The sequence below is a fragment of the Grus americana genome, chromosome 16, assembly GCF_028858705.1.
Source record: "Grus americana isolate bGruAme1 chromosome 16, bGruAme1.mat, whole genome shotgun sequence".
In the NCBI taxonomy this organism is placed as follows: domain Eukaryota; kingdom Metazoa; phylum Chordata; class Aves; order Gruiformes; family Gruidae; genus Grus; species Grus americana.
The window spans coordinates 8,475,008-8,497,402 of record NC_072867.1 but is presented as its reverse complement, the minus strand read 5'-3'; the positions used below and the strand labels follow the sequence as shown (position 1 = coordinate 8,497,402).

Sequence of the window (22,395 nt, the reverse complement as noted above, 5' to 3'; positions counted from 1 at the left end):
AGCCTGTGCTCACCCAGAGGACCATGTATTTATTTCTCTACTATGAACAGTCATAATCCCAAATGTTAACAGCGCCACTGGAGATAGAAGCATGAAGGACTGAGGTCTTGAAGCAGCCACATTCACTGCAGAGCCATCCCAGAGCAGTACTATGTCCTTACAAGAGAGTGACATGTGTTTATTACAATTTGAAGTTCTAATTAATTGTCTATTACAATTTGAAGTTTTAATTAAAACAAACAAACACCCAACACACAAAACTAACAACTATTACATTAGATTGAGATTACAGATGGATGCCATTTCCTCCTAGTTTTTATTCACAGTATACGTAAATTAGGGCAGCAAAAAACTATAGAAATCCTTTGGCACTTTCTGGACAGCAATGTTCTCTCTTTCCTACCAGCTGCAGGGTTGATTGATCCTGATTATGTCCAGCTCAGGGAATCTAGGGAGGATGTTAAAATGGTGAGCCATTATTCTGCTCCATAGCTCTGGCATCTCATGCATGCAAAGGTACATTTTCCAGGCACCCATGGCATTGCTTCCTATAAACATGTTCTGACATAGGTAGGAGGAAGGTTGGTGCATTGGGCCTACGTAATAAAATATGGCAGAGAATGTGGACATGGCATTTGTCTTCATGGTAATTAAAAAAAATTGCTGATATGAAATCTCAGTGATTCATGGATATACAGAAAAGCATCTAGGCTGCTTTTAACATAATACTTATGGTAAGTACTGTCTTTTCAGATTTTTTTGCCTCAGATATTTTGATGGCATGCAGACTTGGCATCATGCTAAATAGAGACATTGAGTCTCTATAGTTTTATCTCTTGAGCCCATCTGGTTTGAAGTAGTTGACAACAAGCAGGAAAGATAATAGAATGAAAGACTCACTTCATGTTTAAGGCAGTGCTCAAATAAAAACAACCTGGGAGGAGGGCCGCCGCACTCCCCTCCTCTACACTTTTAAGATGATTGGAACAGGACAGCTTCGCCTGCAACCCCTCCACTTGCAGCACTAGCTCTGACTGCCCACTGTTGGAGCTCACACCCCAGTCAAAAATCAGCTGAAGCAAGCAGGGTGGAGCACCAAGGGAGAAGGGGAACCATCTGCTCCCCAGAACAAGGGACAATGGGAGCACTAAGCAAGCAGAGTAAAAAAAGCAAATGCAAATGCAGAGCCCTTGTCCATCAACCAAGCTAAGACTATGGAAAAAATAATAGTGCAAACACCTCACACAAAGGTACTTCAGTAAGTTTTACATGTTATTTCATTTTTAACTGCCTTTTGCAATTTACAGATACAGTCCAAGGACTTCAGCCTGAGTACCTGGGCACTTGTGCAATTACCGCTATTACAGGCAGGTATAGAACATGGCAATAACACCAGAAGTGTCCTGCCCTGCCCATGGAAACAACCATTGGGTTAGTGACAGTGACCAGAGCTAGCTTCAGTGAGAGCATATTTGGTTGCAGGAAAACATACCCTTTCTTTCTCCATCTACCAATGACCACTAAGAGCTGTTCATACAGCTACTAAAAATTTCTGCAACTAGAACTCAGGCTAGACCAGCCATAAAAGGGCACTTGCTTTCTCAATGAGGCACGCTGTATGAAATCTTGGTCCTGTCATGGAGGTGATGAGAGGCTAGCCTTTATCAGCTACAGAATCACTCTAAGAGCATAAGATGGAAGTTGCTATACAAGTTTGCATCATTTTACACCATGTAGGAGCTAGTCTTGAAATGCATATGCTCTCTTTCCCTTTATGCTGCTTTGTCTCCTCATAGAATTAGGTCCTAAATGTGACTTTCCTGGCTTTTGTTCTTAATCACTTTGTTACTAGTTCAAATGTATAATTTTAACCTAAATAGAAGTGAGTGATTTATTGTAATTATTTTGTATCAGCTGCTCTTCATAAACTTTTTTTAAAAATCTGGAAAAACATTTAATTTCCCATGTGGAAAGAACACATTTATCATACTTTACTCAGATATACTTGGCCAACTATTGCACATATATGCAAAACATATGTGACATATTCAAGGCTGAATTTCATAAAACAGAAATGCTATGAAATGTGATATAATAAATATATTACACAGACATATGTGGCCAATTTATAAAACCATGGTATCTTTGGTAAATTTATAATAGGTCATTTCTATTAATGGGGGGGGGGGGGGGGTGACTGCATTTTTCTGGCATATGCAACACATACAGTACTTTACATAGACTTCCTGAAGGGAGGTGGACCTTTGAAAAGCAGACTTGTACATCTACATATATAGTGTATATGGGACATGTACATATTTTTCAAAATTAATGTATATCTTCAAAAATAGCTCTTGCTTTTTGCATTGATCACGTATACAACATGCTGGGGAAAAAAAAAGGTACAAAATATTATTCTTGGAAATTAGCAAACCTCTGATACTCTAATTAGATTCCTACAGACAATGGGTATCTCTCACTTAATACAGAGCACATTTTATAAGCAGAGCACATTTTATAAGCACACACTGTGCTCGTGATAATGGCCAGTAACAGAAATATTTGGTTATCATTGCTTTCATCTAGTTGTGTCAAACACTCATGTAAATTAAATATCTTACTGATCACTTGAATTAGACTAATTAAATGAAGAAAAAAACCTGCATACGTGTAGGAAAAAAGTTACATATATATACACACATACAAGCCTCTACACTAGTAGACTGGACTCTTCATACCAGGTTATAGCAACGGCTGAATTATTGCTGGTTGATTATCTTCAAATTCTAACTCCCAGATTACTGCCCTTCCTTATTTATGCCTGTGTGCTTCAAAGATCAAATCTTTGCTTTATAAAACAAATCTATATTTTTCTTTCAGATTGCTTATTTGCAAACTCTGGCAAAAGTTCTCTAAGTGTTCCTTTTTCGTGCATGCATGATCTAATTCATGCGATGCCCAGCTCTTCCCTCTGGAGGGAGCCTGCTCTTCAGGCACGGCCGGGCAGGGGGTGTGCGGGTGCAGCATCCTCGTCCGCTGGAGCCGCGGTGCAGTGATACCCACATGTACCAAAGCCCCCCCGGGGGTGTGGGGGGGCCTCTCCTGGCTACACTGGCAGTTAACATAAACCGCGGGTCAGACCATTGCACCCACGGTCTCCACGCTCTGCCAGCAAAAAAAACGCATTTGTTTTCAACCCATCGTGAAACTTAACAGAAGGAACAGCAACGAGAACCAGAACATGTATGTGCACACACATGCTCTTCCCCCACCCTCCACCCCACCATGTTCAACAGGCTCACAGCAACTCTTTGAGCTCCTTGGACAAAGGTGCCAAAACTTGCTTTGCAAGTACTGCTGCATTAGCTCTTCCAGCACTCCCCTGGGCAGCAAGGCTCAGTTTCTGTCCCCCAAACCTAACCTGTGGGTGTCTAACTTGTTTCCGACCACTATAGGGATCCCTTTACACAGGCAGAATGTTGCACAGCACAAGTGAACCTGCTTTTTTTAATTCCTTTCAAACCAGGTCAAGGTGTGACTACCCCTCAGCCAGGGATCCAGGCATCACAAGTTTAAATCCACTTGCTGTAAAGAATGAGGTCTGTTTGGCAGGGAGAGGGCAGCGCACCAGCTGAGGTGGCCCTGAGCCATGCAGCCCCACTAGCCATGATTCCTTGTAGGGATGCACTAGGAAGCACCTAGCTCATGGGAGACCCACACTGTCCCCCAGTGACCTGCTGGCTGCAAAATGCCTTTTTATGCTTACTGCAGTCCTTGGGTCATTCCCCACACTGCAACCCACTGTTACACAGGCTGTAGCATGAAGGAAGCCAAAGTACTCACTCCCTTGGCAATGGCCATGCATATGTGTGCGTGAGGTTGACTGAAGAGATGTCAATGCCCCAGGATGCTGAGAGGCATCTACTGGGGACCACCTTCGTGGTTCCACCCAAAGCAGTTCTAGGGTCTCCCTGAACAGGAGGAAAGATTAAAAAGAACATCCATTAAGTGTGTAAACAGTGTACATGAATACTGCAAGCACACAGAAGTCTCATCCCCGTGGTCCTATCCTACATTGAATTTAGTCAGATCCAATAGCAAGGAAAAAATAAAACCACCACCAAAAACCATTCCTGAAAACCTGAGCTATCCTCAGTGCTTGGGAAAGTGATCAAGCAAAGACCTCCCCTGTTTCACCTGTGGGTGCCTAACCCTATATTTATCAACTGGGGTAAGTGATGTGGTTTTCAGACCTTTGGAGCAATCAGTAAATTCAGCCTCTACCTCTGGAAAATGCAGCCATGTGGCTAATTTATTCTCTAGCCTGTTTGGAAGAGACAAAGGGTGCTTGTAACCTCTGCGCTTGGGCCTGTTTTACCAGCAGCTTTTAAATACACAGTGTTATGTGTGACTTGAGACCACCATAAGTGGAAGCATTGTCTGGAAATGCTGCAGCCTTCTTTCCAAATGTGTGTCACGGACCATGGTGATGGCATGTACTGTGTGAAGTTTAAACATACATGTAATCAAATCATACAAAGGCATTTTTAAAATGAAACTGCAATGCATATAGATAAGGCATGGCCTGTACATGATATACTTTAACTGGCTGACAAGTAACATGAAATTAAAGTGTTACAGCTTTTATGTGATTTTCAAAAGGCTTCTACTACTCAATGTGCAGTGTTACAGGGTTTTTGTTTGTTTAAAGTGGATTTTTTGTTGTGATAGAAAAATAACACTGCTTGCTTTCCATATCTGGAACAGTCCCATCCAGTGAGACAGACGTAGCTATACAAGGCAGAAACACTAGTCAAAGCCCTGAGGAAGCTTGATTCAAGGACTAAAACATGACATGAAATGAACTGCTAACATCCTTAATACTAACATATATAAGCACCTTGCCTGTTGATGGCCTAAAGGCAAGCTTAGAAATACCGTTCTCATAGTTAAAACTGCAGTCTTGATACAGCTGCATGGTCTCTCCTTCCCATTCAGACACAGGACTTCTGTAGTGGTTCTTCTAGCATAGAGGCCAGACTAGTAATCCTGAGGGCCCACTGACCACAGCCATAGGTTGAAGTTCTGTGATTCTGTCTTCTTCTAATGAAGATAAATTAAAATTCCTACAATCAAGGCAAGGACTTTGAGCCACTGTCTGTAAGAGCACAGTTTAGTTCTGTTGTCTTGGGTCATACAGTCCTCTCAGCTCTTGTGCAGTAAAGTACATTTGAAAAGGTGTGTGGCCAGTCTGCACTGAGAGCCAGTGGCACTTCTTGCAGCACTGTATGTGCATTTGCAGAAAACAAGTGCTTACAAATACAAACCGAAGTATACCGTATCCATCTCAGCCTGGGACCCCAACCCTGCAAGCTGTTGCATAATGACAGATCATGACAACCATAGGCAGCTCTGGCAACCAGGGAGCAATAAGGGAGGGAGCAAACACCTACGGACATGCACTATTTGCTCAGACTAAACAACTCCCGTTTAATATCCCTCCTTATTTAAGTGACCTCAGTTTTTAGGGGAGGTTTAGACTTCAGAGCAGACAAATTGACAAATATATGCAAGTAATCAAACAAGAAATTAAAGAAAGAAGAGGAAAAACATTTATAAATGTCACTGTCCAATATCTTTTAAATTTAAATGAAATAAGATTATCTACATATATCTACAAATATCTACATGTATCTACAACATTTGCAGATATGATTCTTTGGTTGTCTTCACTTTTTCCTACACTGCAACTATCAAGAAAAAAAAGTGTTTGTATAATCTTTGAAAGAAATAATAAATATAACAACTTCATTAAACGTTTGACCAAAGCTTTGGCACTAATCAGTTTACAGATAACAAACAATAGCGAAAACTCTGAAATAACAGTGGCAAAGCAACAGAGCACATCCGAAAGCCATTTCCAACTGACTAATAATAAGCACAAGGCTATTTTACATCAACCTTTCTGAGAACATTAATTATGATTTAGTCAGACACTAAGAATCTCACAATTCACTGCAAATGTCAAATAAAATACATATTCCTTGCACAAGTCTTTTTCATTGATCCAGATATGTTTTTTATAACAGAAAAAAATTACATAAAATATTCATGTTAGCCTGTATCCCTTCTTAAACCCTTCCAAAAAGTTTTGGAAGCCCAAAGCCCACTGCCAGAGATGGAATAAACATTGCTATTAACACTGCCACCTGCATAAGGGAAGGATTATATTTTAAAAGGTTTGTAGTGAAAATGCACAAACATGGATGAATAGAGGACTTAAAAAAAAAAAAAACCCAACCCTTCTTTTCATAGAGTTAGTGGAAGAATCAGAAAAGTGTTTATAATACTGTATACCAACACAGCTGAGGAGCTGTTCAATACCTTCTCTGAACACAAAGGGACTGCTATTCAGTGAGCATCTGGCAAAAAACACAAGCCAGCTATTCAATACACATCACTGGAGAAACTGTGACAACAGGCCCATCTTTTCAACAATAAGGAAAGACTACTGAAGGACGGAAAAAAGAATAAAGTACTTACCAGCTCTAAGAGAGAAGATGCAGCAAGCAGGTAGGTGCAGAATAGGTGCTTTGGGACTACTGTAGTTTGGGTCAGCCAAATATGAGGGGTGAGGCATTCTGGGGAAAAAACTTAAGTTCCTCTAAAAGGCACCTCTCAACGTAAGAGCATCAAGAGCTCGGGAAAGGATGTAGGAAGGCAGTACTGTGAGGCTGCCTGGGAAGCAGCCACTCTACAAACTATTGCTGAGAATAGACAGCCTGAACTCTGCGGGTATTCCCTCCACTCCGAGGCTGGTTTTTAAAACTTAGCATCCATTGTTGTGAAAACGAGAAGCTGTACATGGCTGTGCTTTTGGCCATGGGCTTTTCTCAACAGCTCCAGAAAACGCTGTTGTGGTTAAATTGACCCAATGAACCCCAAAGCTCACGAGCAAGTCAGGACGGGGGAGAAGCTGACAGTTAGTTCTGACAGTGAAGATTCAAAGTGTTCCCGTAAGCTAAACTCTGCTTCCTCTGACAGTCTCCTCGAAGAACCACCTCGGCCAACTGTGAACGAGGCCAAGTGTCCCCGAGGTAAGAGAGAGACTTATATCGACATGTGCAGAATTACACTCCATCCCCGGAGCCCGCCGCTGCCGCGGGCTAGTGTCCGGCGGTGCTCACGGCCAGCCCCGCAGCCCTCCCTGCTCGGTGCAAACGTTGCACATCCCGCTGGGCTGGGAAACACCCGTAGCACCGCCAAAACTGGTGGTAATACCAAATCTCCATCACAAGACCCGGCGGGCGAGTGAGAAGGGGGCAAGTCACCTCACCGCTGCCGCTTCCCCGTCCTCCCACCGCTTACCAGCGGCCCGACTGTCCTCAGTGCCCGGCGCATTCGTGGGGCATCCGCAAGAACGGAGGCGCGGGGGTAGGGAGAAGGGAGATAACGACATATGGCTTCATTTATCAAAGTGCAGCTGCGGGTCACACCGCGATGGGGAGCACCCCCCGAACCCTCACCACACGCCACCGCCCGCCCTCACGGCCCGCCGACGGGTGGGGAGTGGGATGGGGGGGGGGCGGCTTCCTGCGATTGGGCTCTCCGATTGTCGATCAGGTCAAGCTGGCCTATCAGCTCATTCGTAAGGCGGGAAGAAAGGGAAAGGCGGGAAGGGGGGGGAGGACGGTAACGGTCGCGGCACGCGCGGCCGCCGCTAGTCTCTCGCGCCGTCGGCGGCTCCGCGGGGCCCGGGCGGCGCCGTTATCTGGGCCCGTAGTCGTAGTTGGCGGGCGCGCCGGCCGACGAGTACATGTTGGCGGCCGCCGCCGCCGCCGCAGCCGCGTTCATGTGGTGGTGATGGTGGTGGTGGTGGTAGCTGTGCCCGCGGATGCTGGGGAGGGGGTACGGGGCGGGCCGGCTCTTCGCCCCCAGGTAGTGGTCGTAGGCGGCGGCCGCCGCCGGCGGATACTTGTAGGGGTGGTGGTGGAGGGGCTCCGAGGCGGTGGGCTCCAGGCGCAGTTCGTGGTGGGGCGGGCTGGGCCGGCCGCCGCCCGCGCCGCCCAACGGCACCAAGCCGCCGCCGCCGCCCGGCAGCGCGGGGCTGAGCACGCGGGACATGAGCTGCTGGTGCGCGGCCTCGGCGTGCAGCGGCGTCCCGCCGGCCGCCTCCCGCTCGTACTCCCGCCGGCTCTCGGCAGCATCTGCGGGGGCACACAGCATCAGCACCGCCGCCCCCGACGGGCCAGGCTTTAAATAATAAATTTAAATAAATAAAAAAGCGGTGCGCGAAGATAAAAGCGAGGCTTGCAAGTGAAGTGTGCAACAGCATGCAGCAGGAACCGGGGCTTGTGGGACGGGACCTTCTGACTGCGATAAATGGAGCTGAATTGACTGACAAGCTGGTACACGCCTGAAATTTTTGCAATTGTGTAACACTAAACAAATACAGACTTCCCTTTATTTTGCAGGCCCGGAGTATGTTGGAAGAAAGGCCCTCGGTTGTCTTTGCAGTTGTTTGCGTAATGGAAAAGGAGTCAATGGGCAGAGGTGCTGTTCAACCTGACTGCAGCTCCTGAATGGGAGCAGGTCGGCGCTGAACACGCTGCCGAGGTGCGTTAAAAGGGCAATGCGAGGAGGAGCCAGCAGCCATCGCTGCATCCCTGCCTGAAAAGCTGAACTTGCTGCTGAAAAGTCAAAACCGGGACACTAAAGGAAAAGGGTGGTGTTTTTTAAAGCAGCAAAGTTGCTTAAGCACAACGATTCAGTCTTTTAGACCTAGGAAGAATGAATTAGGCTATGAAGGTGGCTTTTTTTGGTTTTTTTTTTGTAAATAGGTGGTAGCACAAAGCTCATTAGCAATGGAGCCATGCTCGCTGCAGGTGGCCATGCACCAGCATGGTGAGCAAGGCTGGCCCAAAGCATGCATGCGCTGAGGCCAGCTGTGCAGGCCAGCAGGTCCAGGGTGACAGGCTGGCCTGGCTGTTTGGGGCTCTCACCTTTCTCTGTCCCGTTCTGGTGGGCCGGGGAAGAGACTGGATTCCGGGATCTGGCAAAAGCGCTCATGAGAGGAAGGGCCCCTGGTCTGTGATTCCTGGGCCTGGAAGAAGAAGGGGAGAAGTGATACAGAGCCAATGATCCAACAGAATGAGCACTTGGAGCATTGCTGCTGTGAGCTGCAGCTGGCAAACAGAGCCTGACAGTGTCCCCCAAACTTCATGCAAGCCTTGTGCAAATGTAAGCTGGGCAGGTGCATGCAAACTGGTGGTGAGAGTGGGGTGTAGTTGTAGTCGGTAAAGACACAGCCTTACCAGTCCTCAGGGTCACAGTCTCTGAATCCCTTGGCAAAAGGGTTGCTGGCGATCTTCAGCTGCGTGATCTGTAAGGAGAAGCAAGGAAATGTCTCAAAACAGCATACACTGGGCTCCCGGGTCAGACAGCAAGCATGTCTCTGAGTAAGCTTTGGGAGTCAGCGGTGCCTGGTGTAACAGAGACGGCCCAGGTGGCCAGTGGAGCTGGGGTGCGCTCTGCCACAGAGCACAGATATGTGCTCTCCCTCTGTTAGAAAATACGGGCTAGTATGCTATCTAATATGAGTTCAAGGCGAAGGGAGAGGCAGCCTGAGTCGGCTGAAAAAGCTGTGTAAATGCACTTGTAAGAAAATGCCACATTATATGGGTCACCACTGGAGCAGCTAAGACAAATCACTGGATAAATCATACTTATGTATTTATTTAATTCGCCGGGGAGAAGGCAGGACATTTTCTATATTTAAGCAAATCCACGGATAAAGTATGTGATTGTGAGTTTCCGGAATGGGTTGAAAAACAAACTTTAAGCCCCTCAGTGACAGTTCCAGCCTTAGAGGTCAAACTGATAGAAAGCAGGAGAGAAAGAGCAGCTGTCCGGAGCCATCAGGCAAATGCCAGCCGGGGAGGGACACTGGAGCCCCTTAAAGGCACAGCCTTGCTCCGGCCCTTGCCGCCTCTCCGGAGCGGGGTGTCGGCCTGACTGCAGCATCCCGGGGGGACCCCGGGTCGATTTGCTCGGAGCCGCTGCAGACAGTGACACCGGCGCTGGCTGCTCAGGTACAGCCCCGCGACCCAGCCCCGGCGAGGGCTGCAGCATCTGCACGGAGCGAGGCGGTTTCAGAGCAGCGCTGAAAAGCCCCCAGTATGAAATCGTATTTGCACTCGCGGCTGATCACTGATGCGATTTAAAGAAGCAATTGGATTAACTGCTGCCCAGAAATCCGCATAAGATTAGGGGGGGTGGGTTGTTTTGTTTCGTTTTGTTTCGTTTTTTAATTTATAATTGTATTCTGGGGAGGAACAGAAGTCTACGAGCTCAGAGAAGTAAAATCGCAGATTTATCCAAACAAATTGTGCATGACATTTCGCAGCGGGAAGCCTGTAGTTTCCCATCTAGCCCCGGTCTCGGGTTTACATTGGTAATGAGGTTCCCCCGGACGGGGGGAAGCTGGCGATGGGGCTAGAGCTCATGTCGCTTCCTCAGCGTGCAGCGATGCGGCTCTGCGCAGCGCCCCGGCTATCGGGTTCCTTGAGCTGCCCCAGAATGGGTTTAGCAGATGGGGAGGAGGAGGCGGGAATACCCCCAAACACCCCCCGTCGCCGCCGGACACCCGCAGCCCGACCTTCAGCCGGGCGTAGGGGCTGAGCCAGCGCCGGGCGCGCCCGCACCCGTGGTACCTCCCGGGGAGTGACCGCTTTTTCGTTGTCCCGGGCCCCGCTGCTGCCTCACCCGGTGGTTCTGGTAGGCGGTCACGGCCGTGAAGCGCGTCTCCTCGAAGACGAAGGTTTTGAAGTTCTCCTCCGCGTATTTCTCGCTGTCTTTCCGGGGGTCCACGTAGACCACGTGAAAACGCGGTTGGTATCTGTGCATGGAGTTCAAAATGATCTGAATGATAAAACGAGCAAGCAGACAATAACTGATCCAGGCGGAGCATCGAGAGAGGAGAGCGCAGCCCCCGGTCCTGCCGGCTCCCCTGCCCAGGGGCAGCCGCGGGGCTGGGGCAGGACGGGGCGTGGAGCCCCTGGGAAGGGCGCGGGCAGGGGCATCCCACGGGAATCACGGCGCGGGGAGTCCCCCCCGGTGCAGCCCCGTGTTTGATACCTTCCCCCGAGAACACTTACATGCCCGTTGTCATCCAGCAAATTGTTGGTCAGTTTGAGCTTATCGAAGGAAACGATCTGCTTCATCCACTGCGCCCCTTTCGCCGGGGAGTCTGGGTGGTAATGCACCCTCCCGGGGGTGGCGGGATCGGCTTTGCCGGCCACCAGCCAGGAGGAGCTGTGGAAGGCGTACCTGCCGAGAGGAGAAGGAACCCTTAGCCGCAGCCTCAGGGGCTCCCGCCACCGCCCCCTGCAGCAGAGCCCCGCGGGGCTGCAGCACCCCGTGCCCCGCAGGATTCAGCCCGGGAGGGTTCCCCCGGCCCGGCGAGGGGGAAGCGCCGCCTCCCCCATCACTCCCGCTTCCTACGGAAACGAGAGGAACGAGCTCTTCTCCACAACCGGACTCGTTGCGGAGGAGAAATACTATTTTGTCAGGTCACCGATGGAACTGGTGGGAGAGAAATCTGCAGCACGGAAGAAATTTATAGCTACCTGCGCAGATTTGGGAGAGAAGCCTCAACAGCTCCTGCTTCCTCTAAAAAAAAAGGGTGAAAGGGAACCCTCTATACAGTAATGTTTTGGCTTTAAGTGAAAAGTGGAAATTTATGTGTAGATTAATAGCAGGTCCAGAGTTTAGCTGCCTTGTTTCATTCTTTCAAAGTACATATTCAACAGTAACATTTAAAACAGAGAAACCAATCTTCTATACACGTGTTTACTTTAAAAGCCAGTGTTTGCACAGGGGGAATTAGACACCATTGGACTCGAGCAGAAACATTACTTTTTAAAGATATACTCAATTGGATGTTATATATCCCACTTCCCTTGACAAGCAAACATTTCTAGGACGCCCTGAGAATTTGGATATCTGTCTAAATATTTATATATCGGACCCTGCGATTCCTACGCGGGCTGCCTGCTCGGCGTCCCGATCTGAAGCTAAATACATAATGCGCCTTTCACTGTCTTTAAATTAAAGGCGTTGCAAACCAGACCGCATCGCTCCCTTGCAAGTCGCCGGTTTCCAAGGCCTTCCTACGCTGTTGCTGGAAACAAGGGCAGGGCTTTGTGGCTCGCACGGCCGGTGCCTTTCCAGAGCACAAAACCTGGTCTCTTCACCCAAGCACCCAGCGGGCTCCCCGGCGGGCACGGCACAGCACCGGGACGCCCGCGGGGCTGGCACCGCCGGGCCACCTGCCCCAGCCGAGAGCCTATGGCACTCGAGGAGCACCGAGGGGATTTTTGTCGGGAGGAGACGGGGAGCTGCGAGACAGGGAGTGTTTTACTAGGCAGGACAAGGCGGGTCCTGCCCTGCCGCCCAGCGGGAACCTGCAATCTGTCCCCGGCCGGTGCGGGCGTTGTGCGAAAGCCGGGGGGGGGGGGGGCTGTGGGTCCGCGCCCCACGCAGCCGCGCCGCTCCTGGCCCCAAATTCGTTGCAACGGTGTGAAACGGACCGCAGGGCAGCCGCATCCCGCGTCTCCTCCTCGTCTCGCACCGACATATGTCTGGCCCAGGGGCGCATCCCCGAGCCCCCGGAGGACAGGCAGCAACCCGCCAGCCCTTACAGGGCCGACCACCGCGGGGTGGGCAGGGTGTTACTTGCCGGTATCGCTTGTCGTCCACGGGGACGAAATCCATGAGGAGCATGTAGTCAGCCATAGGGTCCATCCCAAATATCTTCACCTGGAAGGTGGGGAACATGCGCCTGGCACAGAGAAGAGAGAGCAGAGCTGAGTTGAGGGGCAGCAGGGAGCCCCGAGGGGCCGGTGCGGGTACTCACGCCCTCCCCGGCCCAGGGGTGCTCAGGGCCGGGTGCGGGAGCCCCGCATCCTTCACTGCCCTTTCCCTCCAGCTGTCCCGGCGCGCGCCCGGTTGCGATGTCAAGTCCCTCGCTGGAACCGCCGGCCGGACCGGGAAGAAAAGGCAGATACGGCCGGGCAGCGTGAGGCGAGAGGCTGCCGTGTCCCTCGGCAGCATCCCGAAGGACGAGCCGGGGCAACGCCGGACGGCCCTGCCTCTCCCGCCGGCTCCGGGACCGCTTGTGTCGGACACCTGAAATGGCGAGACGCGGAGGCTGGGGGGTGGGAGTGAGGGAACAAACGCCACCACCGCCTTTGCCATGGGGAGACACAAGTGAAAAGAATTTCCTCCCTGCGATTCCCCCATCCTTCCAGCAGACCTGATTTGAGGCAGATACAAGGCATTATCCCGTCTTTAGACCCACACCCGAGCCGGGGGCAGAGCCCCGGGAGGCTCGGGCAGCCCAGAGGGGCACGTCCTGCGGGCGACGCGAGGGAACTAAGTTTCCACTTCTGCAGCTTCTGCCCCCCCGCCAAATCTGCACCTATTTTAAAGCAGCGGTTACAGCAGCAGCGTGGTCCCTGGGGCCAGCGGGAAACTTCCCACAGCCCGAAGGGGCAAATGCACACACCCCCCGGCGGGCAGGGACTAGAGAGCAACTCGGATCTCCCAGTGAGCCCCCTCCCTCCTCCACCTCGTTGACAGAGCTCGGCCAGGCTCCCGGTCCCCGCACCTTTGCGGGGCGAAAGGAGAGTGGGAAGGAGGCCGGGGCTCCCGGGCAGGGCAGGTCGGCTCCCGGGGCTGTCCTCACTGCTCTACTCCGCGCAGACGCCCGGGGACTCCAGGCTAAGCCGGGGGCGCAGGTCCCAGGCTCAGGGAGTGCACGATTCCTTAGAGGGGCTGCGGGGCAAATGCGATCGGGGGTGGGCTAAGGGAAGGATCCGCGGCAGCACCCCCGTCCCTCCCTCCCGCTGCACACCGAAGATGCGCCCTCGCGTCGGGGCTCGTTAAGGCTTCGGGTTTGTTTGATTTTTTTTTTTCCGTGTAGGAAACCAAGTGAGCGACAATGAACGGTGTTAGGGAAAGGGGGTTTGTAGCCGTTGAAAAACCAAACTCCCAGGACCCCCTGATCAAACCCAGACATCGAGAGTCCCCCCTCGACTCATTCTCGGGGCGCACGGCCGGAACTGCTGTGCGTCTTCTCGGGCCTTTTTTGGTTGTGTGCCGCTGCTCTCCACCGAGGAAAGGCTGCTTGCCTTCACCGCGACCAGGGCGACGGGACTGCGGGGTTCTGCCCCCGTGGCTCCTTCCAGTCCGGGCCCGGCACTGCCGGATAACATCAGGATCGGGCGGCTGCGTCTCCCTCTCTGTAACGCTTTAGCGAACTCTGGAGGACGTTTCCAATCGCTCCCTCTGTTATTATTATTTTTAAAGGTGTAAAAGCCCCCATTAGCTCCAGTTCCGGTGTTTCTTGTTTTAAAATTTAGTTTTAAAACAAACAACCCGAGATGATAAGACCCACCTAGACAAACAGCAGGGCCAGCCCAGAAGCGCTGGGAGAGAAAAGGCTTCACAAAGCCTTCCCTGAGCCTTTTCCTGCTGGTTTTACCCCGTTTTCTCCTGTTTTTACCCGCCTGCCCGGAGATTTGTCGGTGTCATGAAGTAAACGAAGAGGAGGGGGGAGAAAGCCCCTGATTCAAATCGAGATGATTAATTTCCGAGCCCTTTCGGAGTGGAGTATTTGCACTCTTTTCGCTGTCCTGGGAGAGCGAAGAAAGCCAGATCGAAGAGCTCCTGTTTGCAGAGAGCCTCCGCCTGGAGCCTGAACGACCTTTTCCGCTAAGGAAAGCAGCGTCGAGCCCGGCGCCGGGCTCAGGGGCCGCGGCCGGAGACAGCGGGCTGCGCGACCCGGCGCCGGAGCAGGCACCGTCTGCGGGAAATCGCGCCCAGGGTCCCGCTGCGCCGGCCTCTCCACCGGCTGCTTTTACACCTGGCACTGCGGTGATTCTTTTATTTTTGTAAAGTGCTAATTTAAAAAAAAAAAAAACCGCAACTGCGTATATATAATTTTTTTTCACCTTCGGGACCCTCAGAACCACTGGAGGGAAAGCGGGAGCGCACGGCCGCGGTCACCGCTGGTGCTGGGCCCTTTCGGAGCGGAGCCCGACCTGCCGCGTTGTGCCCTTTCCCCCTGGCGACGGGGGCTGCGGCAGTGCCCGGGGCTCCAGCTGCCGCCGCTGCAGCTTTCCCCAGGGCTAACTGAGAGCAAGCACTGGGGGATTTGTTAATTTGTTTTGTTTTATCCCCCCGCCCGCGACGGATCGCTTTAAATCAAGGGAAGAGACCAATACGCTCGCCCCTCCCGAAGGCAACGTTTGCCCGGAGCCTGCGCGGGGAAAGCTCCGCAGCTCTGCCCGAGCGGCCACGGCGCTTCCTGGCGATCCCAATTAAATTCAGTAATTAACAACTGTAATTGGTACTCTTCTTTCTCCTACATGTTTTGCTCGTTTCTAACACGGTCGCATCAGCCGCTTCCTTTGTTCCCTGGCCGGGAGCGGGGCCGAGGAGAGCCGGGCTCGTTACTCGATAGTCGGGAAATGCAACAGTCCTGGAGGACGTTTCATTTTGCAGAATTAGGGTCTGTTTGCCACCCCGCCAGAAGGAAAAGATCTGCCCGTGCTAAAATACTATTTAGTTACAGGTATTGCACGAGTTTCTTTCCCCGCTGTGCCGTTCTGTCCGCTCCGGGAGCACAATGTCCTCCGCAAACACAGATCTAAGTCCCGTGCGGGGTAACCGAAAGCCGAAGGCGCCTGGTGGAGCACAGCGCCCTTTCCAGCGGCAGCGAAACTCGGTGGCGGAGCGCACGGTACGGCTCCCCCCGGTCGTGTCGGACTGCCCTGCCCGCCGGCCCCCGCACCTCTTCACAGCTATCCCGCAGCACCCGAGGCCTTCGGGCCACAAGAGCTCGCGGATTTCGCCCTGGGAGAAGCGCTAGGATCAAATGACGGCAACCGCCGGGCCGGGCCGCCCCGCAGCTTGCCCTTGGCCAGCCTCAATTTTCCCCCAAACAGCGAATTCAACCGCCTCCGGCCGCGCCCGCGACCGGGCTCTCCCGTCCCGGCTAGTCTGGGTGCCCGCGGCCGGGGCTACCGGCTGGAGAGCCGAAGCCGCTGGGGCCTCCGCACTGACCTGCCGGCCTTGGTGACGATCATCTCGGTGCCCAGCTGGTTGAACTCGTCCCACAGCGCCTTCATCTCCAGCTGGACGCTCACGTTGGCCACCTTCGGGTTCTTCTTCACCGGCGCCTTGGCCGCGGCGGCCGCCCCCGCGGAGCAGCCCGAGACGACGGCCGGCCCGGCGGCTGCTCCCCCGGAGCCCTCGGGCGGCTCGGGGCCTGGAGGCGGCGGGTTGGCCCCGGCCGCCGCCCCGCCGAAGGGGTAGCCGTGCTGGGGCTGGGGCGGCGGGTGCGGGTGCTGCTGAGCCGTGCAGGGCTCGTAGTGCGGCGGCTCATGCTGTCCGTACGGGTCCCCCGGGGAGGGGGAGAGGTGGTACCCCCCGGAGGCGTTCAGGCTGCTCAGGCTGTTGGCCGTGAAAGCTGCAACATCGCAAAAATGGGACAGCTGGGTGAGCCAGGGGCTGGAGATAGCTGAAATCATTCCAAAAACAGGCGGTCAGGGCTCCGCTCCGGCTCCCGCTTTCCCCCCCAGCTCCGCTCCGCGCGGCCCCCGCCTCCGCGCCGCGCCGGCTCCGCGGGGTGCCCTCCGCCTCCTCTCCTGCCCCGCGCCCAGCCCAGCGGGGCGCCTCCCCCTTTCCGCTTTGCTTGGCCCCAGCCCCGCTCCCCCCCGGGGCAGGCGGGGAGCTCACTTCTCCCGCTGCCTGCCTCGGCTCTTTTTTTTCTCCTTTTTTTTCTTTTTTTTTTTTTTTTTTCTTTGCAAACCCGAGAGATCTGCCAAGAGCCGCGGCGGTGCAGAGCCCGTGTTATCTCTGCAGAAGGCTTCCTTCGCCTCACAAGATTTAGGACAAAGCAAACTTTCTTCCCCCCCCCCAAAAAAAAAAAAAAAGGAGGAGGGGGGAACTCAAAGAAAGAAACTGGTTCTTATTTCCATGTAGCTACGGTGCTGCAGGTAACGTCCCTTGCTCTGGGGCCGTGGCTGACAGGGGAAGCCGGATCTGGTTTGGCAATCCCCCCTTCCCTCCATCTCCGGGCGAGAGAGGGGGAACAGACAGGGACAGGAGCAAAGCTCCAGGTCCGCGCCGAGGAGCGCCGGGACGGCCCCGGCCACGCAGCCCTCGGCCGCAGGACTGAGCAGGCCCTGCGGCGTATGACAGGCCGCCCCGGCGAACGGATGGCTCCTTCAGATCCCCTCCGATGCTGAAAGGCTCCTCGAGGTCCTGGGGGTCTCTTGAGTTATTTCCGCTGCCACCTCCAGGCCGGACAGGGGCTGCAGAGCCGGCGGGAGCCGAGCCCCGGCCCGCCGCTGCCCCGGGCTCGGCCGGCGCTGTTGGAGGATGCTCCCGCACCTCCGAGGAGACGCGGGTCCAAGCGGCGGAGCCGTCGGAAGCCGCGACCGGGGCACGGGCAGAGCCTTATTCTCCAAGGAAGGGCTGCGGGGGCCCAGACGTGCCGGAGGGCACGGCAAAGTTCCCTCCGACCTCCCCCCCCGGCGGGCAGGCCGCGCTCCGTGCGCTCCCCCCGGCCCTGACGCCGGGCCGGGACGCCTGAAAACACCCCGAGACGCGTTGGCCGGGGGGTCCCGTCCCCGCAACCCTGCGTGGCCGAGCGCGTCGCTCACCTTCCATGTCCCTGGTGACGGTGCTGAAGTGCATCTTCTGCGGGCGGCAGCTGGGGCGGGCGGGCGCGCTGCGGCCGCCGCGGCGCTCCTCCAGCACTCCCTTTCCTGCTTGCTCGGCGGCGGCGGCGACTGAAATCAGAGAGGCGATACTGAAAGCATTTGCCTTGGGAGACAGAGGGCTGTTTTCGTCCATAGGGGAGACACCAATGCAGGAGCAGCAGCCGCGGCAGCCTCCCACCACGAGCCCCCCCTCCCACCCCCTCACTCCCCTCCTTTCTACCGCACCATCCAGGGAGGTGCGAACGAGACCCCCTCCTTCCAGACGGGGGGGGGGGAAAGGGAAGCTTAAAAAAAACTAAAAAAAAAACCCAACACAAAACAACCCAAACCCTCTGCTCCCCCCCGGGAAGGGCGTTGGGGAGCAAGAAACTTCCCCGGGGCCCTTTGCAGCCAGCGCCGAGCACCGCAACGGCCGGATCGACTCCTGTCAGCGAGAGGGGACCCCCGGGGGGGATAAATAAATAACCCCACGAATTTCTTCCCCGGGTCTCAGTTTATCTTCCCTCAACTTCGTTCCCTACGATTTATTAATTTATTTTCTCTCTTCCCTTCCCCCCCCAACCACCACCTCCTGCTTCTGCCCCCCCGTCCCCTCCTTTTCTCCTGCACGTAGGGAAAGTGGCTCCCTTATAGGCGCTTTCCCCCATTCAGTGGCTGGGAGGCGTCACATGGAAGCCGGGGGTGTTTGCCTGCAGAAGCGGCGGCGGCGAAAGCGAAGTGAAACTCCTGCCGAGACGGTGTCAAAGGGCTGGGGAGGCCCATCCCCGCCTCCCGGGCACGGCGAGCGGCCGGCGGGGAGGGATGGGATGTGCAGCGGGGCGGGCGGAGGGGCCGGCGGTGTCAATCACGGCGCCGGGAGCCGGTCGACGGGAAGAGCCGAGCCCAGCCGAGCCCGGCGTCACGCTGCGGATGTCCGGCACCGAGAGGGGGAATTGCTCCCTTCCTCCAGCCCGCATCCACCGCGGGGCTGCGGACTGCCCCGGCCCGGCCGCCGGGGCTCGACGGCCGCGGGGACTCGCAGCCCGAGCCGCCGCAGCAGGCGGGGACCGGGCACGTCGGGGTGCGCTGCGGGCGCAGGTACCGCCGGCTGCCTCGCCGGAGCGGGATGGGACCCCCCAGCCCCGGGCCACCAAACGCCCAAAGCACCCGCCGGCGTTCGAGCATTTCCTTCGCCGAAAAAAGCAGAGAAAACGGAAAGCCACCGGCGGGGCGGCAGGCAAGCCCTTGCCCGGCGCGGCATGAGAGCGCGCTCCGTCGGCAGCACCTGCATGGCCCGCCTGGGCCGGGGGCCGCTGTCCCTCCCTGCCCTGGCGAAGGTGAGGCGCTACTCACCGCCCGGCACCGGCCACTCGGAGCGCCGCGGCGTCCCCCGGGCCCTTCCTCCGCATCGGCGCGGGGCGAGGCAGTGCACCCGCCCCACCGGGCCCGGCCCGGTCCCAGCCCCGGTCCCAGCCCCGGTGCCGAGCCCTCCGGGCGGGTGGCTGCACCGAAGTCTCGGGGGAAATGCCCTGATGGGGCGGGCGGAGCCGTGGGGCGCGCCGGTGGCTACCGCCGCGATGGGGGTTGCATAACCCGAGCGATGCGCGGAGAGCTGGAGTGAGCAAGCGGGTTATATATAGCTGCCCTGTCTGTAGCCTGCGGGGCTTGATTCTTCTGTTGAAATATTATCTTTGGATGTGGTAAAAATATTTGCAGAGAAAAATCTAGACTACTCTTACATATTTGAGCATATGTTCCTGCAGCTAACGGCATAAGGGCAGAATGTGACACGATTAGTGTTTTGATTCTTCGCTGCTGCTGTTGCTGCCCTCCGGCCGGGGCAGTTTCTACCCCGAGCTCAGGGACACGCCACGAAGAAGAGTGTCCCGGTGCTGACCCTCGCTGCGTACCTGGCGGCAATACAAGGAGGACGAGATGGGATTTCGTTAGGGCACCTCGGGGCAATACCGGAGGAACACGAGGAGCCGTGAGTGCGAGCTGCAAACCGCCGCCGGGAGCTCAAGGGCTGGTGTGAGCCGACGCGGGACACTAGCCCGTTCCCCGACGTGTGCCCGGCTCTGGGCAGCCTCTGTCCCAGGAGGAAAGAAAATATAGCCCCCTAGAAATTAAGAAAAGCCCCGAATCTAGCGCCCCAGCAGTGTCGGGGAGCTCGCTGCTTGCCCGCAGCGTTTCCCAGGTTTCTCCTTCCCTGCTCCTTAGGTAAAACCCCAGTTGGAAGCGGCTCCACGTTGGGGACAGTCCGGGCGCGGACGGGCCCCTCGGCCTGTCCACCCGCCCGGCGGGGTCAGGGATGAGCAGTCTCTGCCGGGGATACGGGACCGCCGGGAATCGTTGTCAGCCGGTTCCCGGGCGGCAGCAGAGCGAGTCCCTGCCGAGCCGGAGGGCTGCAGCGCCGAACCCCCAAACCCCTGAGAGGAGACTCCCCCCCGCGCTCCACTCCCACACCCCGTGCCTGGCCTCGCAGGCCGCGCGGGGTTCACACACGCGTGAGTGGGACCGGGCGGAGCTGAGACGATGGGAGGGCGAAACCCCCGCGACGAGGGAACCCCGCAGCGGCAAAGAAAACCTGAGGGAGCGGGTGGCACGGCGCTGTGTTGCAAACGGGGTCCTCTCCTCTCCTGCACCCCCAAGAGGTCCTAAACCCAGAGGTCGCGTTTGCCAGGCGTCTCGCCCAGCTCCGCGGGTGTTTGTCCCGTTTCCCGGCCCCTCTGCATCGACGGAGCTCTCTGCAAAGTGCACCCAGCCTCCACGAGGGGTTACTAACCCCGCCGTTAGCGATACTGCTCTGCCCCCGGCGCTGCAGTCGTCCCTGAGTCGGGGGCTGGGGGAAAATGGATCGAGCCCGGACGCTGTCGGAAAGGCACCAGGGAGAGGGTGAAGGGGGTTTCTTTGCTCCCCTCAGCTCACACCTCACCCAAGCAGGTGGGAGGGGAGTTCGGGGTTGTCCTGCGTCTCTCCGGCGGGAACGGCTCCACGCTACGGAAACGCCGAGAGCTCGACGGGGAAGAAGGGCAGGACGCCCCCCCGCCCCCCCTCCGCGGACACACATCTGTTTCGCCCCGAAAAGCTCGGGTCCCGGCGGTGCAAAAGCCCGTGGCGGCACCGAGGAAAGCAACGCGCTGCAACGACTCTCGCGTCCCCCGCGACGGCAGCCCTCAGACCCAGCGCGGCCCCCGGAGCCCGAGCATCTCCGCCTCCCCGCCGCCCCACCACCTTCTTCGGCCCCGGCGAGGCAGGTATCCACTGCCGCCTCCTCCCCCGTTTGGGCCCCGCACCCCGCAATCCACCAGACCTTTCAGGCGAGGCGGGGGCGGACACCGTGGGCTGCTGCCTTCGTCCTCCCTCGCGGGGGTCTCCCCTCCGGCACCGCTCCCCACGGGCCGGGCCAGGTGCCCTCGGGCGCGAACACCTCCTCTCTAGCGCCGGGGCCGTGCTTACACCAAACCACGACCCTTTTGCTGCAGAGGTGCCGAGGTCCCCGAGGCTGCGTCCCCCTGCGCACCCTGAGACCAGGCTGTGCTGCAGGTGCACCGCGGCCCGACGGGCTCTCCCCGCGCTCCCGGGCCCCGGCTGGGACACAGCTCGACAGCCCGCCGGCTTCTCTCCGTCCGCCCTTCGCACTCACCCCTCCGCCCGCATCTCTTCTCTCGTCCCTCCCGCGATCCCTCCTTTCTGCCCGCTCCCTCGGCCCTTGCCCAGCCCCGCCGACCCTCCCGCCCCCCAAACCCTGCGCCCCGACGGGCCCCCGGCGAGCCCGGGCTGCGGGGAGTGGTGTGCAAACTCTACAGGGGAACTTGGGGGCGGCCCCGCACGGTCCGGTTTGGGCTTGGCACGGCAGCCCCGGCTCCCCGCTGAGCCGTGGGGCAGCAAATAACTAGCGGGGGGACAGCGGCAGCGATCCGGTGCTGGGGCCACGCAGGGCCGGGGGGGGGAGCGGCACCGCACTCCGCGCACACGTCCGCATATGCTTATTTCTCTGCACACTTCCCAGACGAACAACCCTGCGGCGGGGCGCCCCGGGCTGGGAGGGTGAACCCCGCGGCCCCCGCACTTCCCCGCCCGCAGCGGCAGCACTGCCTGTGCGCTGCGAACGATGGAAAAGAACAGTACGTGAAAGGCTAACGCTGCCGGTAGCGATGCTGTTGGCGAAACAGTAATAATTCGTAGAGGTTCAGCTAACGGGAGCCGCGGACATTTACGAATTCGTTGTAAAGGGGGAGAAAAAGAGGAGACCGGGGAGATCTCGGCAGGTGAAAATAGCCTGCGGTTCCCACGGGTCCTGGGAAAACCAGGGATTTTCTGGCATTTAATTTGAGACGGTTATCGATGAGTACTGTTCTTATAATGACAGTCATCCTTGTTATTATTCCAACTACGGCGATTATTATTATTGTTATTTTGCAACTGACGCTTGAACTATAGGAACCGAAATTAACGAATCTATCTAACAAATACAAAAATCAAATGTGGTAACCAGGTCTTACCGAGAAAGACATACAGAAAGACAGAAAGTAGGGCAAGACAGACAGAAAGAAATAAAAATGAAAGAAAGAAAAAAGAAACAGACAGAAAGACAGAAAAAGAAAGGAAGAAAGAAGAAAAA

The 22,395-nt window shown here is 55.7% G+C and overlaps 1 protein-coding gene across 7 annotated transcripts in view; it reads right to left on the bottom strand.

Moving 5' to 3' along the window:
* Positions 1 to 3,274: 3,274 nt before the first annotated feature.
* Positions 3,275 to 22,395, bottom strand: part of TBX1 (T-box transcription factor 1) — a 139,336-nt gene continuing 120,215 nt past the window's right edge. The window contains exons 1-9 of one of the 7 annotated variants that reach the window (XM_054844814.1): positions 21,085 to 21,567; positions 17,733 to 17,861; positions 16,129 to 16,585; positions 12,740 to 12,841; positions 11,157 to 11,328; positions 10,765 to 10,920; positions 9,315 to 9,382; positions 9,003 to 9,103; positions 3,275 to 8,207 (exon numbers count right to left, since the gene is read on the bottom strand). In XM_054844814.1, the coding sequence (XP_054700789.1) occupies positions 7,768 to 8,207; positions 9,003 to 9,103; positions 9,315 to 9,382; positions 10,765 to 10,920; positions 11,157 to 11,328; positions 12,740 to 12,841; positions 16,129 to 16,585; positions 17,733 to 17,766 (1,530 nt within the window). In that variant the 5' untranslated portion in view covers positions 17,767 to 17,861; positions 21,085 to 21,567 and the 3' untranslated portion in view covers positions 3,275 to 7,767. Of the gene's footprint in view, positions 8,208 to 9,002; positions 9,104 to 9,314; positions 9,383 to 10,764; positions 10,921 to 11,156; positions 11,329 to 12,739; positions 12,842 to 16,128; positions 16,586 to 17,732; positions 17,962 to 19,124; positions 19,464 to 20,556; positions 20,627 to 21,084; positions 21,568 to 22,395 lie in introns of those variants that run through there. The other 6 variants (XM_054844820.1, XM_054844819.1, XM_054844817.1 and 3 more) reach the window with 6 other exon arrangements.